The sequence below is a fragment of the Nomascus leucogenys genome, chromosome 2, assembly GCF_006542625.1.
Source record: "Nomascus leucogenys isolate Asia chromosome 2, Asia_NLE_v1, whole genome shotgun sequence".
Lineage (NCBI taxonomy): Eukaryota > Metazoa > Chordata > Mammalia > Primates > Hylobatidae > Nomascus > Nomascus leucogenys.
Window position 1 is genome coordinate 70,595,715 of NC_044382.1, and position 17,182 is coordinate 70,612,896.

General features: G+C 51.6%; 1 protein-coding gene across 4 annotated transcripts in view; it reads left to right on the forward strand.

The window, feature by feature from the left end:
- The window catches only part of ZNF423 (zinc finger protein 423), a 369,635-nt gene that overhangs the window by 222,852 nt on the left and 129,601 nt on the right, over window positions 1-17,182 (forward strand). For all 4 annotated transcript variants that reach the window (XM_030797375.1, XM_030797365.1, XM_030797370.1 and 1 more), the window contains one exon: window positions 8,347-8,431. In XM_030797375.1, the coding sequence (XP_030653235.1) occupies window positions 8,347-8,431 (85 nt within the window). The remainder of the gene's footprint in view (window positions 1-8,346; window positions 8,432-17,182) is intronic.

The window sequence follows — 17,182 nt, forward strand, 5'->3', positions numbered from 1 at the left end:
GCTCAGTGGTGCTGGCTGTCATCACCAGCTGGTACTCTTATCACCAGCGGCATCATTTCAGTTAGTGCAGTTGCTGGTATGTGGAAGGCCCTTCGATGTGGTTTCAATTGCTGTTATTGTTAATGACTGATTGATTTGTTCATCAAATTTTCCCTGAGCACCCATTATGTTTGGAGGTGCCTGGGAGCCAAGGAGAATCAGAAATGGACCCTGACTTGGGACTTGTGGACGAGAGGGAGCCACAGGCCCATGATAAGTGGCTTTCAATGAGCTGGGGAGAAGTCTAGGCTATGGATGGGCCCACACAGGCCTTGGGTGCAGGGGCTGAGGGGCACCCAGTGGTGGGCCGGGAGTCTGTGTGGCCCTTGGGTGTCAGACAGCACAGGCCTGGGGTTCCCGTTGAGTCTGTGTTGTCTGTTTCCAGACCAAGGAGGTGCCAGGCAGATCTCGGGAGTATCTTTCCTTCGAGGACCGCTGCTGGCACCATTGGCAGGGAGGCAGGATTTGGGGAAGGGCCATCTGCCATAGGCGCCTGCTGGGACACAGGGGTGTTTGCTGAGGGTGTTTTTCCTGGGACCCTGTGATTTTGAGGAGGTGAGGAGGGCAGAGGGGGAGAGAAGAGGGCCAGAGAGAGTGAAGGGAGGACACCACAGTGGAAGGGGCCTCAGTGCCTACTGACCCTGCCTTCAGGTGTTACACACAGGCCCACAGGAGCCCAGAGGGCCAGAGGACCTGCCCGTGGATATCTTCCTGAAGAGAGGAGAACTTGAATGAAAATAGCGAGGCCAGGCGCTGTGGCTCACACCTATAGTCCCAGCACTTTTTGAGCCTGGAAGATCAAGGCTGCAGTTAGCTATGATCACACCATTGCATTCCAGCCTGGGTGGCAGAGTGGGACCCTGTGTCTTTAAAAAAAAAAAAAAAAAGCTGGGCGCGGTGGCTCACGCCTGTAATCCCAGCACTTTGGGAGGCTGAGGCAGGTGGATCATGAGGTCAGGAGATTGAGACCATCCTGGCCAACATGGTGAAACCCCGTCTCTACTAAAAATACAAAAAAATTAGGTGGGCATAGTGGCACACACCTGTAGTCCCAGATACTCAGGAGGCTGCAGCAGGAGAATTGCTTGAACCCAGGAGGCAGAGATTGCAGTGAGCCAAGATCACACCACTGCATTCTAGCCTGGGTGACAGAGGGAGACTCCATCTCAAAAAAAGAAAGAAGAAAGAAAGAAAGAAAGAGAAAGAGAGAAAGAAAAAGAAAGAGAAAGAAAGAGAGAGAGAAAGAAAGAAAGAAAGAAGGAAAGAAAGAGAAAGAAAGAAAGAAAAGAAAAGAAAAGAAAAGAAAAGAAAAGAAAAGAAAAGAAAAGAAAGAGAAAAAAGCAACAGAGCTGCATGTCTGGCTGGGGCCTGGGGTCTCTCCTCAAACTCCTGTCTGGAGTGGAGAGCTCCTTTTAGGGGCTATAGCAATACCCCACCCTCTCAGGGCCCTTTGTCTGAGCCAGGGTTCTAAACAGGGCCCCAGGAGGACCCCCCTCTAGGGGCTGAGCATGGGCACTGGTTTCTGCTGCCCCGCTCCGTCCCCCTCAGCCTTTCTAGGGGGGCATAGGTGCTCTCAGGGAATGTTCGGTCCTGGAGTCAGGTGGCCTGGGTTAAAATCTCCTTCTCCCAGGACCCAGTGGTAATTTGACCTCTCTGGGCCTCTGTGTTCCACTACAAAGCCAGAGGTAGTGGCAGTGTTAATGAATACTGATAGTAATGGAATAGTAATAGAGTCTCTCCTGGGCTGACATCTCTGCATCCAGGGAGAAGCTGGGGGGCCTCTCTGGTTTTTTAACGATTATCTGCTCTGATTGGTCACTGCCTGTTCCCCATCATTTGTGAACCATTGTGACTATTTCTTATGCTGACCTCAGCATTTTGCTCTGAGGATTAAATGTGTAAATTAAGTGCCAAGCACATAGTAAATGTCGCAGATATTTTTCCCTTTTACAATAGCAATCCGCACTCGTTGAGGAGTAAGGACTTGCCAAGCACTTTCTATTTAATCCTTACAATGTTTCATGTTGTAAGCAAGGAAACTGAGGCATAGCACAATGAGGTTGCTTGCCTCAAGCCCCCAGCTTTCGAGAGCTGAGAGGAGACTTGAACCCAGGCAGGCAGCATCTGCACCACAGCCCCTGGTCTTGACCAACAGTCCACCCAGCAGCTCTCGACCGTATCCTGGCTGCAAGAAGGGAAAGGCCAGCCGGGGTGGGGTCCCGGGTGGTCATAGCTGTGCTCAGGCTGTGGGGCAGTGCAGCTGGGCTGGGTCACTGTGCCCGCTTCTCCTGGGTGCCCCTCAACCCAGATCACCCCTCCCTTTCTGGCACTGCCCACCATGGTGCTGGGTTTTCTGACGGCCTGGGAGCTGTTTCTAGAGCCTCCAAAGCCTTGGGCTGTGTGAGCCTCCCTGGAGTGCTCTGCATCCAGCATCAAGCACCACTTTGTGAAAGCCCCTACTATGTGAGTGGTGCTCTGCTGGGCACCAACTTTTAGGTCATCTCTGTAGCAACAATCCAGGAACCTTGCTGTGGCCTGTGTTTTGGCGAAGAGGGGCTCCAGCTCAGAAAGGTGATGCCGTATACCCAAGGATGCACAGCTGTGCGCAGCTGTGCAGGGACTGAAACTCAAGGGGACCCTGTTTCCTGGGGGCCCCCAGGCCTTCCTCTCCCTGCCTTCCGGCCTTGTGTGAGCAGGGATGAGCTGAAAATCATGGCTCTGCCTGCCTAGAGGCCCGGGGAGATGGGCCGTTGCAGAAACAAAGCCCAGGTACCTCCCCAGCCAAGGCGGCATTCTCTGGGGCCTTGCCCCTGCGTGGGCACACATGGGGGCAGGGGCCCAGATGTCAGTTAGCCCACCCCTTCCCTCCCTGAGGACCCACTCATGTAAGAACAGACTCTGGGGGCTTCACAGGGGCTTGGGGGCTGGCAGGCTGGGACCCTCGGGAGTGTATCCATAGCAACCAGCTCTCAGAGGACTGGGTTCCTGTGGGGCTGAGGCTGCTGTCGGCTGGAGCACGAAGCATTGAAGTTCCACCTCCCCCTCTGTTTATGGGTAATGACAACATCACCCCAACTCGAGACCAGCACGGGCCGACCCTGGCCGTCCATTGATCCCACAGATCCCCACAGTGCCTTTCTCTGCGGGGTGGGGCAGGCCAGGTGTTCTCATACCCATTTTACGGCCAAGTAAACAGATATCAAGGTTAGAGGGCCTATCCAGATCCCACTAGCTTTCTGTCACCTAGACCAGGCCTGGCAGGAGATCTGTGACATGGAACTGAGAATGGCAGCTCAGACAGTGGGCATCGAATTCCAGTTCTCCTACTCACCAGCAAGAGGCTCTGACCAAGTGATGCAGCCCCTTGAAACTCCACTTACCCCATCCCTAGAGTGGAGCTTGCAGAGGGTTTGTGAGTATTTAGCATAAACGCTGCCCACACATGGCATGTGCTCAGTGAACATTGGCAGTGCTCACAATCATGGAAATATAGCAGCTCTGGCTGGCTTTTCCTTCTCTCCTTCCTGTCTTGAAGGGCCCAGCCATTTCTTCCCTGCCCTCCCTCTCCTGTCTCCGCCATTCTTAAGTGTGTTTTCTTCCTGCCCGGGGCCCCCCTCTGCAGTTGCTCAGGGCTGTGTTGGGGGAGGCAGCCCTGGCCACAGGCCCTGGAACTCAGCTCTAGTTCTCCTGGGCTGAGCCCCAGGGAAGGGGCTTATGGCAGGGGAGGTGCTTTGAGTGCCAAGTTCTGTCTTTCTGTAATTATGTCTCCTAGTGGGGGCTGAAGCTCCAGGAGGAAGGGGTCTCCAGGGGGGTTGAGAGTGGGGACAGACCAGGAATAGATGTTGGGGTGAGGACTGGAGTCCAGCCATGCTTGGAGGGTTTGGGAGCTGGTGAGCCTGTGTGTGTATGTGCCTATGTGTGAGCGCACATGTGTGCATTTATGAGTCTACATGTGTGTACATGAGGGTGTGTGGTACATGTGGGGATGGGTCTGTGCGTATACTTGTGTCAGAAGCTGCGTGCATGTCTGTGGGCGTATTTGGGAGTACCGGTGTGTGTACTGGGGTTGTGGTGAGTGAGCTGAAGGCAGGGTCTCTAGATGAGTGTGGACATGCCCATCTGTGTGGCCTTGTTCACCCATGTGGATGGCCCTGCTTCTCTGGGGGTTGCACATATGTATCTGCGTTACAGGTTGCTGTGTGTAGGGGTTGTGGGTGTGTCTGTGAAGGTCTTGTGTGTTGCTGGTGAGCTGGGGTGAGGGTGAGCATGTGAATGCACACGTTTGCTTGCACATCTGTGTGTGTGTCTTGTGTGTACGTGAGGGGTCAGCCCTTCCCCCGGCCCCTCCCTTGGGAACCCTCTGAACCGTATGAAGCCCGGTGCCCCACCAGGAGGGGCTCAGTTATTGGGCAGTGTTCTTCCTATTACCAAGGGGTGGCAGAGAGGCATTTGAGGGCAGCCTGTTTTCCTGCCCAAGCCCCTCGGGATGTATTTTCCAAGCACAGTGAGCTCCCTTTATTCACCTGCCCCTGAGAAGATCAACCAAGTCACTGTGATCATGGACTGTTCCCTGCACGCCTCTGGACCAGCCATGGCTGCAGCCTCCAGAGACTTGCACCCAAGCAAATCGCCATCCTTGGAGGGGGAATGTGGTCTTCTGTCCTCAACCTTCACTGCGGGTTGGTACCAACTCCTTCCTCCCACCCACCCACCTGCAGGCCTGGGCGGTCCTCCTCCAGCAGGCCTCCCACGGGCTTCCTTATGATGAAGCTTCCCTTCCTGGGGTGTGCGTCATTCATTAATTCACTCATTCCATTCATTCGTTCATTCATTCAACCACCAAAGGCTCTTGCACTTTGCCAAGCAGAGTAGGTGGGGACACATGTGAGGCAGAAGGGATGGTTTTGATGCTGGAGACACCCGAGGTGGTTCCTCTCCACAACCATGGCCCTGGAGTTGACCTGAGATGAGTACTCTGGGCTGCATCTCCTGAGAAGACCTCAGGCCCTGTAGTCTCCTTGTGGCCTGGACATTTTCCTTTGTCTGTGGCGAGGCTGGACTCCCCAGCCCTGTCTTTCTCTCCACCCTGCCCCTGACTTACCTAGCTCTTCCCAGGGCCTTTCCATGCAGAGTGCCTGTGTCTGGGCCTCAGGCTGCGGCCTGTACTCAGGACACAGCGAACCCCCCAGGTCTCTGAAACACTGTGGGAAAGGCCCCTGGTTTTGTCAGAGCGGGTCCTGGATCCTGACGCACCCAGCACCAGCTTTTCCAGTTGTTTCTTCATTCATTCATTTGTTCAAGAAGCATTTTCTTGGCACCAATAATAATCGTAATAAAAGTTAAATAATTATTATGCACTGACTCTAGGTCAAGCCTGCGCTAGGGTGGTGTGCGTCCAGGACACTGAAGTCATCTTTTGTTCTCTTTGTCACTTCTGCCTGAATAGACTCCTCTGCGTATGTTATTCTGCAACTTCATGTGTTCAGCAAATGCTCGTTAAGCACTTCTTGTGCCTGTGCTGCCTCAAAGGTAGACAAAACACATTCTCTGGGTGCTCATGGTGCAAGAGGGGAGCAGATGAGCCAATCTACCATGACACAACAATGTATTAATTACCCAGGGTCCTTTAGCATAAGTTCAGGGGTGTGGAGGGGGTCCTGGACCCATTCTGGGTGAAAAGAGAAGGCTTCTCAGAAGAGATGGCATTTGAATTGAGTCAAGGATGGAGGGGGTGTTGCACGTGGAGGAACCAGCACAGGCAAAGGTCTGTAGTTACTTAGGGAACTGCGGGTATGGGTGGAAAGAGGGAAATAGGAACAGAGAACAGGTAGGATAAAATAGAAATTAATTCAAAAGATGGTGTGATTTAAAATCAACCATATTGACAATTACACTAAGTATAAATGGAGTTGAAATTTCAATCAAAAGGTAGAGATTGTCAGATTAGATGCAAAGAAAAAAGCAAGACTCAATTGAATGCTATCTACAGGGCCTGGACTATAAATATAAAGACACAGATAGGTTAAAAGTAAAAGGAAAGAAAAGTGTGCACTATGCAAGAACTCATCATAACATTTCAGAATGATAAAAAGGGAGGTGGGAGCTGAGATGGTTAAACCCCCTGGTGGTTCATCTGGCTGCATAGTTGAGGGTTTGGCCTGGGACCTCGGCCAAGAAGTGTGAAGTCCTGCTCCCTTTTCCAGAATTAAGAGAAGCCCTGTCATCCCAGGAACCAAAGTGGTCTTCAAAAAACTTGGATATTGTGATTCCCAATACTGCCCCTCTTTCTTCAAAAAACCCCACAGCCACAGTCCTTTCCTCAGATGGGCAACACCACCTCTGTCCCTGGGGTCTTTCAGAACCATCTGGGATTAGTTGTGTGAGTGAGGTTCACTCTTTGGAATGACTCTTCAAGAAGCTTTGAAGCTTCTCATCTCAGTTTTTCTGCCCTCAGCTCCCACAGGCAGCTGATAATAGCCCCTGTGTGTGGAAACCAGCTGTAGGAACTCTTGATGTCATTTGTGCTTAGGGCAGATGAGGAGTTCCTTAGCCACCCTTGAACACCAGAGTTGGCAGGAATAGTGTCCCCTGCTCAGCCACATGGTTATTAGGGTGAGTAAATGGATGAGAAGGTTATTGGATAGGTAGAAAGATAGATAGATAGATAGATAGATAGATAGATAGATAGATAGATGGATATGTGTGTAGATGGACGAATGGGTAGACAGATAATAGGTAGGTGGATGGATGGATAGACTGATGGGTGTGGATGTGTATGTGGATGAATGGGTAGATGGGTGGGTGTGTATGTAGATGGATGGGTGGGTAGATAGAGGATAGATGGATGGGTAGATGGAAGATGGATGAATGGATAGATGGGTATGTATGTGTGTAGATGTGTGGATGGGGAAATGGATGGGTAGATGGAGTATGGGTGGATGGGTGTGTGAGTATGTAGATAAATGGATGGGTAGATGGAGGATGGATGGATGGGTGGATGGGTGGGTATGTATGTAGATGGAGGGATGGGTAGATGGAGGATGGATGGATGGTTGGAGTAGATGGATGGATGGATGGGTAGATGGAGGGTGGATGGATAGATGGATGGGTGGGTATGTATATAGATGAATGGATGGGTAGATGGAGGATGGATGGGTGGGTATGTATGTAGATGGATGGATACGTAGATGGAGGATGGATGGATGGGTGGAGTAGATGGATGGATGGGTAGATGGAGGATAGATGGATGGGTCTATTTGTGGGTGTGTATGTAGATGGGTGGATGGGTATATGGCTGGATGGGTAGATGGAGGATGGATGAGTGGATGGATGGATGAATGAGTGGATGGATGGGTGTGTATGTAAATGGATGACTGGGTAGATGGGTGGGTATGTATGTAGATGGGTGGGTGGGTGTTTACGTAGATGGATGGGTGGGTAGGTAGAAGATGGATGGGTGGATGGATGGATGGATGGATGGGTAGATGGAGGATGGATGAATGGGTAGATGGGTATGTGTGTGTGTAGATGTATGGATGGGGAGACGGATGGGTAGATGGAGTGTGGGTGGATGGGTGAGTGAGTATAGATAAATGGATGGGTAGATGGAGGATGGATGGATGGGTGGAGTAGATGGATGGATGGGTAGATGGAAAATGGATTGATGGGTAGATGGAGGATGGATTGATGGGTGGATAGGTGGGTGTGTATGTAGATGAATGGATGGGTAGATGGAGGATGGATGGGTGGGTATTATGTAGAGGGATGGATGGGTAGATGGAGGATGGATGGATAGGTCTATTGGTGGGTGTGTATGTAGATGGATGGATGGGTATATGGATGGATGGGTAGATGGAGGATGGATGGTAGATGGATAGATGAATGGGTGGATGGATGGGTGTGTATGTAAATGGATGAATGGGTAGATGGGTGAGTGTGTATGTAGATGGGTGGATGGGTAGATGGAGGATGGATGGGTGGATGTTTGGATGGATGGGGGCATGGGTAGATGGATTTGCCCTTCTAAGCAAGGAGGCCTCCCTTCAGCTCCCTTAAAGCTTCACCTTGAGATGGCAGTTTTCCCAGATCTAGCAGAGAAGCAGCTCCCTTGGAATGTAGCTTCATGCCCCTTCCCCAGTCTGGTAGAGCTGGATTTAGAGGAAGGTGGGAAGAGAATGGCCTGGGGAGACCTAGGAGGGGACTGGAACCATTCTGGAAAGTCTTGACCCAGGCCCCCTAGGAACTTTTGCTTTCTCCTTTTTCCTACCTCCTGCCTCTCTAAATCTTTTATTTTTGGTTTCCAAACAGAAAAAGACATACCAGTGCATCAAGTGCCAGATGACCTTCGAGAACGAGAGAGAGATCCAAATCCACGTTGCCAACCACATGATTGGTAAGAGCATTTCCTCCCAGCCATGCTGGAGCTACTCTTTGGGGTTTTAAATTTGCAGTTCCGATCATCATTTTACTGGCTTTTAGGCCAAAGGACAGAGTCACTGCTGCTGTTTCTGAGACATTGCACATGGGAGTGAAAATGTCAGAATGGGAGCCCTTTCTCCATCTGAGCCTTCTTGTCGCAGCGGCACTCACATTACAATCAAACTTTTGACAATCTCTTCCATTTTCCAGCATAAATTTCCCTCCATTTCTGAAACAAAGTGCTTTCCAGTTGTCAAGCACTCAGGAGCAATTATGCTTCAATTTTGTGTGTCATGACATTGAATAGATTTAACTGCTCATATTTCCCTACTCAACATGGTGAATTCCTCAGGCACATTGTCAAAACAGAACGCTTACAAAGTTATTTCGGTACTTTTCCCATTCCTCTTCAAGTGGGTTTGGACTTTGGAAAATTCAGCCCCTCTAGAAGGGCAGCTTGCAAAGTTCTATGGAGTTCACACACTTGGCACAAGAGACCCGGGAAGCTGTGAAGTCCCCTCTACCTTGGATGGGTGGATATGGTCTCCTTGGCAGCTAGGGGTACCCTCATTGTAGGAGAGGGCACAGCTGGATGTTCTGATGTTCTGATGGGCATGGAGGTTCTAAGGGAAGGGTCTGGCCTGGGATGGGCTGGGGCCTGGGAGAGCTTCAAGAAGCCTGGTACCCTGGATCTTTGTTGGACATGTGATCACTTTCTCCAAGACTCTAGTCTGAGCAGTAAAGTTGCAGTCATGGGTTGAACTTCATCTTTTTGTTAATTTTTTATTTTAGATGGAGACTCACTCTGTCACCCAGGCTGGAGTGCAGTGGTGCAATCTTTGCTCACTGCAACCTCTGCCGCCTGGGTTCAAGCAATTCTTCTGCCTCAGCCTCCCAAGTAGCTGGGATTACAGGCACCTGCCACTGTGCCCGGCTAATTTTTCACCATCTTGGTCAGGCTGGTCTTGAACTCCTGACCCTCGTGATCCACCCGCCTCGGCCTCCCAAAGTGCCGGCATTATAGGCGTGAGCCACCACGCCTGGCCTGAACTTCATCTTTACTTCATCTCTGTTTTTCTTCTTCTAGCATCTTTTCATTGTTGTCTTAACAGCTATGCCATCGGAGTACTGGTTTACAAAACCTTTTACTGCGTACATTTAGAAAACCTCTCATAAGTGAGCAGCTTAATGAATTTTCATGAACTAAACACACTTGTGTAACCCACACACAGATCAAGAAACAGACTATTTCCAGCATTTCAGAAGCTTCCCTCTTGGCCTCCTTCAGGCCCTCCCCTACCACCAACAGGTCATCACGATGCTGATGTCTAATAATTTAGGTTGGTTTTGCCTGATTTCTACTTTATGGAAATGGAATCACAGTTTCTACTCGTTTGCACCTGACATCTTTCACTTTTCACATTATTGCCTCTAGTTGGAGATCATGCCTTTCATTGGTGTGTAATAATCTGTCATAGGAGCACACCAACCACCCTTTATCTATTTGATTCTTGATGGGCCCATTCTGAAATAGTGCTGGCACATTCATGGACATGTCTTCTTTTGTTTTGGTTTGGTTTAGTTTTTTTTTGAGACAGAATCTCACTCTGTCACCCAGGCTGGAGTGCAGTGGCACGATCTCTGCTCACTGCAACCTCCGTCTCCTGGGTTCAAGTGATTCTCCTGCCTCAGCCTCCCAGGCAGCTGGGACTACAGGCATGCGGCATCGCCCCTGGCTAATTTTTTTGTATTTTTAGTAGAGACAGGGTTTCGCTATATTGGCCAGGCTGGTCTCAAACTCCTGACCTCAAGTGATCTGCCCATCTCAGCCTCCCGAATTTCTGGGATTACAGGCATGAGTCACTGCACCCGGCCCCATGTACATATCTACTGATGAACATATGTATGTGATTTTATTGTGATTATAGGAATATATAGATATTATATTTTGTGTTTATATATAATACATTATATACTGTTATATGCTATATTCTTTATATGTGTAAATATGTATATAAAATAGGAATATAGGATTTGGACGGACTTGCCGAGTCACAGGTTAAATGATGTTCACCTTTAGTAAATGCTGACAAATACATTTCTGAAGTGGTTGTATGGACTTACGTGCCCACCACTGGTGTATGAGAGTTGCAGCTTGCTCCAAATTGGTACAGCAATCAAGGTTTTGTTTAAGGTTTGCATTGCAAAGGCCCTTCTTTAGTAAAGGTGCTCTCAGGGCAGGTATGGGTCCCCTGGTCCCTACCTAGCCACAGCATTGGCCATGCTCATGCCCAGCATCCCAGTCCCCCTGACCCCCAACCTATCTGACAGCCTCTGCCCCCAGTGCCTTGGAGCCAGTCTCCTGCAGCCACTGACTCCCAATCATGTGTGTGGTGGGGCTCACCTGGGGGAAAGTAGGGAGGAGGGGCCCAGGAAGAGCAGGTGGGGGCCCTGGGAGCTTGGCCTGACAGGGAGATTGGTGGCTTCTTAATTTCTCCATCTGAAAGGCCCCTGCTGAAGGATAAGAAGGAGCACTCCCCTGTCAGTCACTGGCTGCTGAGAGTCCTTTCACGGAGTGTCAGGGAAGTGAAGATGAAGATATCTAAAAATGTTTGCTTTGGTAGCAGGTGTTAATGCGCGTTCCTGTTTGTAAGCATGAAGGGCACAAGCCTGGCTAATTGGACCACAGTGATTTCTGAGGTGTTTCTGCCCCCTCCCTCCTCTCTTCCACCTTGCCTTTAGTGCAGAGCCTGGAAGCTATGTGTCCTCAAGTGCAAGGCGAGGGGGTTGCTCTTAACTAGATTTGCGGGAAACACAAAAGGAGGATGTGAGGGGCATTTGGGCCTGTGTGTGAGCTGTGGGCCGGGCTTCTGAGGGAAGTCTCCTTGGCTGGGGAGCTGGACAGGTCCCCTTGCCCATTCCTGCCCTGCAGCGCTGTCAGCTGACCTGGAGCCCAGGAACGTGGGAGTTGGAGGCCTGGGGAGCAGGCAGCAGGGAATGGTTGGTTGGTCCCCGAGCACAGATTCCAGTTCACTATGGCATGGAACCCCAGGTGAGCCAGACCTCTGGTGGCTGGGCAGTCCCTCTCGCTCTAACCTGCACTCCCTACCTGCCTGCCCTCCCCAAGCCTCATCAACCCAGTCTACCAGAGGACCTTGACTGAGCACCTATGGCATGTCGAGAGTTGCAGCGGTCTCTGTGGGTGATGGGAGTACAGGGGACATGGTCTCTGCCTCAGAGATCATCCCATAGAAGACACTGCACATAGCATGCAGCAAAGAGGTCACATTGAATAAGGATGCTAACAGCTGCTACTGACTCAGCCTTTCTATGTGCCAGGCACTTTACATGGGCACTAGTTCCCCATCTGACAGATGAGGAACCCGGGGCTTAGAGAGGTTACGTGACTTACCCAAGTCCTTCCAGCCTGAGTAATGGAAGCAGGGTCTGAACCACAGCTGGGGTCCCTCCATTGTGTTTGGAGCCCCTGCCAGGGCCTGTGGTGGGAGAGAACTCAGGGTTCCCTGTCCAGAGGAAGGCTGATGGGCATGCAGGTAAGTGCAGTGCAGTGGTGTGGGTGCTCCCAGAACAGGGCCCCCTGGGCGTTGAAGGATGAAGAGGGGGGGACGTTGCCTTCGGAGGGATGGCTGAACAGCAGGAAGAGGCTCTGGAACAATGTGTTGCTGCCAGACTGCGAGGGTGATGAGCCTAGCAGGATGGGGGGTGAGCAGAGCAGGTGAGTCTGGTGGGCTGTAGGTGCTTGGCCTGGCCAAGATTGAGGCATTGTGGGGAGTGAGAATGGGGAGGGGGCTGGGGTCAGCCATGGAGCACCTCCGATACCAAGTGGAGGGGTTAGGGTTTGTCCTTCACCCCGTAGACCAGGGTCCAACTTTGGGGGCCCCTTGGCTATGATTTATTAGGCTTCTCTTGAAAAACCACAAGAGGTGGCAGCCAGGGCTTCACATTCCCGCAATCATCATTCCCACTTGGCGTGACTTAGCAGCAGCAGCGGTTTCCTGTAGGCAAGGCATGCATTCCCAGGCATCATGGTCTTGCTCATTTAAGTCTCCAGCCTGGTCCCTGTGGGTACCTGAGTTTAAACCTCGGACTTAAGCGCTAGGGAGCCATTGAAGGTTTTGGAGCAGGGTATATCCTGGCCTGAGCCTTAGGAAGATGAATCTGGCTGCAGTGTTGAGAAGGAACCAGTTGGGAAGAGAACGAAGACCCACCTGGTGTGGTCCTGGTGTGAGTGAACAGGGCAGGGGGAGAAGAGAAGGAGTTGATGGAACTTAGATGTGGCTTGTGCTGTGATTCTGGCCGGCCCTGGTGGCTTGTTAAGGCTGCTGGGGAAATGGTGAGAGGCAGGCACGGCAGGCCTGGTTTGGGGCTGGCTCTGCAATCCCAGTAAATCTGTTGGGGCCCAGTGTCCCTGTGGATGGCTTCTCCTACTAAATGGTCCGAGCCCAGAGTGGCTGCCCTGCCGCTGACGGGGGTAAAAGTCCCCCTTAGTGGCACCAGGGGGACTTGGTGGGTAGAAGTGGCCCTGTTCAGCTCTGCAGCCTTCTCATAAACTCAGGGCACTTAGGGGTCTGAGGCAGGCCTCCCCTGGGACCTGGACTGCTGGAGAGCTCCCCTGGGGGGCGGTAAACCGGCCTTTTTATAGCGGGGGCCTCTGCATGGCTCTGCAGCCCGGAGACCCTGGGAGTTACGATGACTCAGGGACATGTCTCCTTGGAAACATTTTCCCGGCACCCCTCTCCCGGCTGCTGCTGGAGGGGAGTGATTTGGATCTGATAGAAAGGCGAGGGTCTTTGGAAACCTTTCAACAGCAGGGTCTCCTTTGAAATCCCCCCTCCCCATGGAGAATGAGGCCCCTTCCCTGGGAATCCCCCAGCTTTTGAAATGGCTTTGACACTTCCTCCCCCAGAAGGCACATGAAAAACTTGGAGCAGCCCAGAGCTCTGTGCTGTGGCCTCCTGCCGGGGTAACCCGGCCCTGCCCAGTCGCCCTTTCCCCACCTCCCCTTCACCCCCTCCGAGGACTCTGGGAGAATGGCTCCCACCTCTGCCGCCACAGGAAATGGCTCTGCAGGAGGCCCCTGCCTTGGGCTCCCCGGGGGGGCTGCTGAAGGAGAGAGAAGGAGGCTTGTGGGGGGCCTGGCCCAGAGGAAGCTGGCCCCCCACTGCTGGGAAGGGAGGAGCAGTGGGTCTGCCCACATGTGTTGAACATATATGTACAATGTGTGTACACGGCCCTCCTGGGGCACATGGCACCTCACCCTGGGGGGCAGGGCCTGAGTCTAGAGACCCCCAGGAAGCCAATTTGCTGCAGAGGCCTTACTTTTAGTTTGTTTTGGGTGGGGATGGCTGGATAAGGGGTCTGAGAACTTGTCCTTGAGATAACAAACTTGCCATGACCCAGGTTGGCCCCAAGGGAGTGACTCAGCCTCTGGGCCCCTGGACGTCCTCACGCAGGGCCTCACAGGCCCCCTGGGGGAGCCCTGGGGAGGGACAGGGCTGGGAAGGGATGGTCCTCGGGGAATCTTGTCAGGAACGCTTGCCCTTGCTGTCCTTGGAAAGTGGCTGTGGACTCTCTGGCGGGCAGCCAGGCCAGAGCCAGGCCTGTCCCGGTGGGGCATTAGTCATTCCGGAGGCCTGCTTTTCATGCTCACGCCGGCTCTTTCCCTGGGTGCCTTCAAGGGCTGGGCTCTGCTGTCAGAGGCAAATAAATGGGGGAGGAAGTGGGTGTTTGGAAAATCAACCTCTCCTGCCTCCTGCCCAGGCCCTTAAAGTGTCCCCAGTGCCAGCTTCTGTCCTTGTGTGTCCTCTCGTCCCCAGCCCTCCCGTCACTGTGGCAGGACTGGCCCTGGCCCACCTGGAGGGAGGCGTGTGTTTTGTGTCTGTGTGTGTATGTGTCTGTGTGTGCATGTGTATGTGTGTGTATGTGTGTGTTGTGTGTGTGTGTGTGGTGTGTGTGTGTGTGTGTAAAAGAGAGAAAGGGAGAGAGGGAGACAGACGGAGAGAGGGTTTTTCTACCTTACAAGTCTTTATGAAGCACATCCCTGGAGATACTTTCAAACCGCCTTGCAGAGCCAGGGCCCACTGTTCAAGCTGCCATTTGGACCCTGGCCCCGTGCTGAAGGCCCAACCTGCAGCATTTTGGAGGGGAAGGAATCTCTGGTCCAAGGAGGACAGTCTGGAGTGGAAGTCAGTGTCTCGCCCCAGCTCCAGGGAGATACAAAAAACTCAAATAGAACCACAGAGGAAAACCTCATGAACAGGAAAAGAAAAAGGGGTTCCTGTCTCCTTTCTGCCAGGATCACATGTTGCTGAACCGGGCTGTGTCAGGCTCTTCAATGGTGCTTTTGATTCAGGTAACACCAGACCCAAAACATCTGTCTAACCTTAATATGTGATAAAAATGTCTCCCTCTCCCTCCAGAGATCATGTTTCAGGTTCTGGAACTGTTCTGTCAGAATAACAAGCCTGTACAGCAAGCCTAGAATCCAATGCTTTTTTATTCTTTTTTTTCCTTGCCAAACCCCCAAACTAGGGCATAGTCACTTCCCCCTCAACAGTCTTCCTGGGTGAGAGAACCAGCCCAAAGGACTTGGTTTCCCTGACTTTGAATCCCATTGGTTCATTTGAGGAAGCTGTTTAGGTCTATGGAGAATCCATCAATTCTGAATTTTAAAATAGTGGAAATTTTCTCATTTTCTTGAGTTCCTTTTGTATGCGTATGTGTATGTTTGTTTGCTTGTTTTGGGGGAAGGCCTCTGTCGTTGAGGTTTCTTCTAATAGTAACCTCATACCTTCATGTTCAGTAAACACTATTAAAATCCTCGGTGGGCTCTGCGAGGGGCCGCTAACTCAGCTCAGGAGATGGTAACCTGCAAGTTCAATGTAACGTCACAAGTCTAAGATAAGGGAGCTCAGAGGACAGGCATGTTGCCCAATCTGGGTATTCCAGGAAAACTTCCTGGAAGAGGTTACACCTAATCAGCGTCTCAGAGTATAAGAAGTAAGGTGGGAGGGGAATTCCAGGCAAAGAAACTAGTACAAGCCAATTATAGAGAAAAGAGGTCCATGTAGTATGTAGGGACACTGTACACAATTCAGTACTGCAACAGAACAAACTGTGAGGTAGGAGGTGGGTGGATCACAGCAAAGGGGATGAGGTAGAGTAGGTGAGAGAAGGTGAGGATGTTGGATAGGAGGATATGGGCTGGAGAAACATTTAAGAGACAAAACCAGCAGGATTTGGCTATTGAGCGGACATGGGAGGGGGAGAAGTTAGGAAGACTCAAAGGTCTCAGGTGACCAGATTTTGGGTGACAGGTGGCAGATGATACCATGCCAGAGGAAGAGCTCTTAGGGAATGGCAAAGAAGACAATGATGCTAGCAGTGGTTCATGTAGCAGTCCATTCTCACGCTGTTGTAAGGATCTACCCGAGACTGGGTGATTTATAAAAGAAAAAGGTTTAATTGACTCACAGTTCTGCAGGGCTGGGGAGGCCTCAGGAAACTTACAATCATGGTGGAAGGGGAAGCAGGCATGTCTTACATGGCGGCAGGAGAGAGAGAGGAGAAAGCAAAGGGGGAAGAGCACCTTACGAAACCATCAGATCTTGCGAGAACTCATTCATGAGAACAGCACTGGGGAAACCACCTCCATGATCCAATCACCTTCATCCCTCGACATGTGGGGATTACAGGTCTCTCCCTCCACACATGGGGATTACAATTCGAGATGGAATTTGGGTGAGGACACAGAGCTAAACCATATCAATCAGTACCATCTAATGAAGCTTACTCAGCTCCAGGCCCTTCTTTCCATATCTGCAGGTGTTATCACACTTCACCCTCACAATACCCTGTGAGACGTGCTGTCATTACTTCCTTTTATCCATGGGGAGTTGAGGTGTCATGTCCAATGTCGCTAAGTTTCAGGGTAGAGACCTGAACTCAGCCAGTGTGACTCGGAGCCTGCGCCCTTAACCCCTGCACCTGAAGGCTCATCACGTTTGGTGGGCTTGAGTGTTTGTGATAATGTGGCCTTGCACAAGATACCCATGGAGATCTGAGTGTTGGTGTCTGGCCAGCAGGGCCCTGTCTGAGGAAGAGGATCCAGCAGCATCAGCATAGATGGTGAGAACATCTGGGAAGAGCCTGGAGAGTGAGGAGTGTGTGGTGGTTGGTGCTGAAGGAGCAGTGTTTCCAGGAATATCAGTTGGGTGCAGTGTGAAAAGTGCCCTGGGCGGGAGGCTGAAGAGGGTTTGTGTGGCTCAGCAACAAGTGGCCGTTGTGTCCTGGGTGTGAGCAGGGTCAGTGGCATCAGATGGAAGGGGTCAGGAGGAGATGGGGGTGGGCAGCAGTGTCGGTGGACTTTCCGGGTTCTGGGCTGGGAGGGGAGGGAGAGAAGCAGGAGCTGGAAGGCTCCAAAGGTAACAGGAAGTGTTTGCGTTTTTAAGAGAGAGAGACCAAAGTGTGTTTCTAGGTTCGGGAGAGAGAGCCAGCAGGGAGGGGAAGAGGAAGGATGGAAGTGAGGGAGATGCTGATGGAGCTGGTCCTGGAGGGGCCGGCACTGGAGCCCTGGCACCATCTTGCTTGAGCCGGCTCATAAGCATGTCCTTCTCTTCTTGCTGTCATGTCACATGGGCTTGGTGGCCTGGATTGTTGAACTGACTTTGTTGAGCATCCTTTGATGTCATTTGGCTGCTTGGCA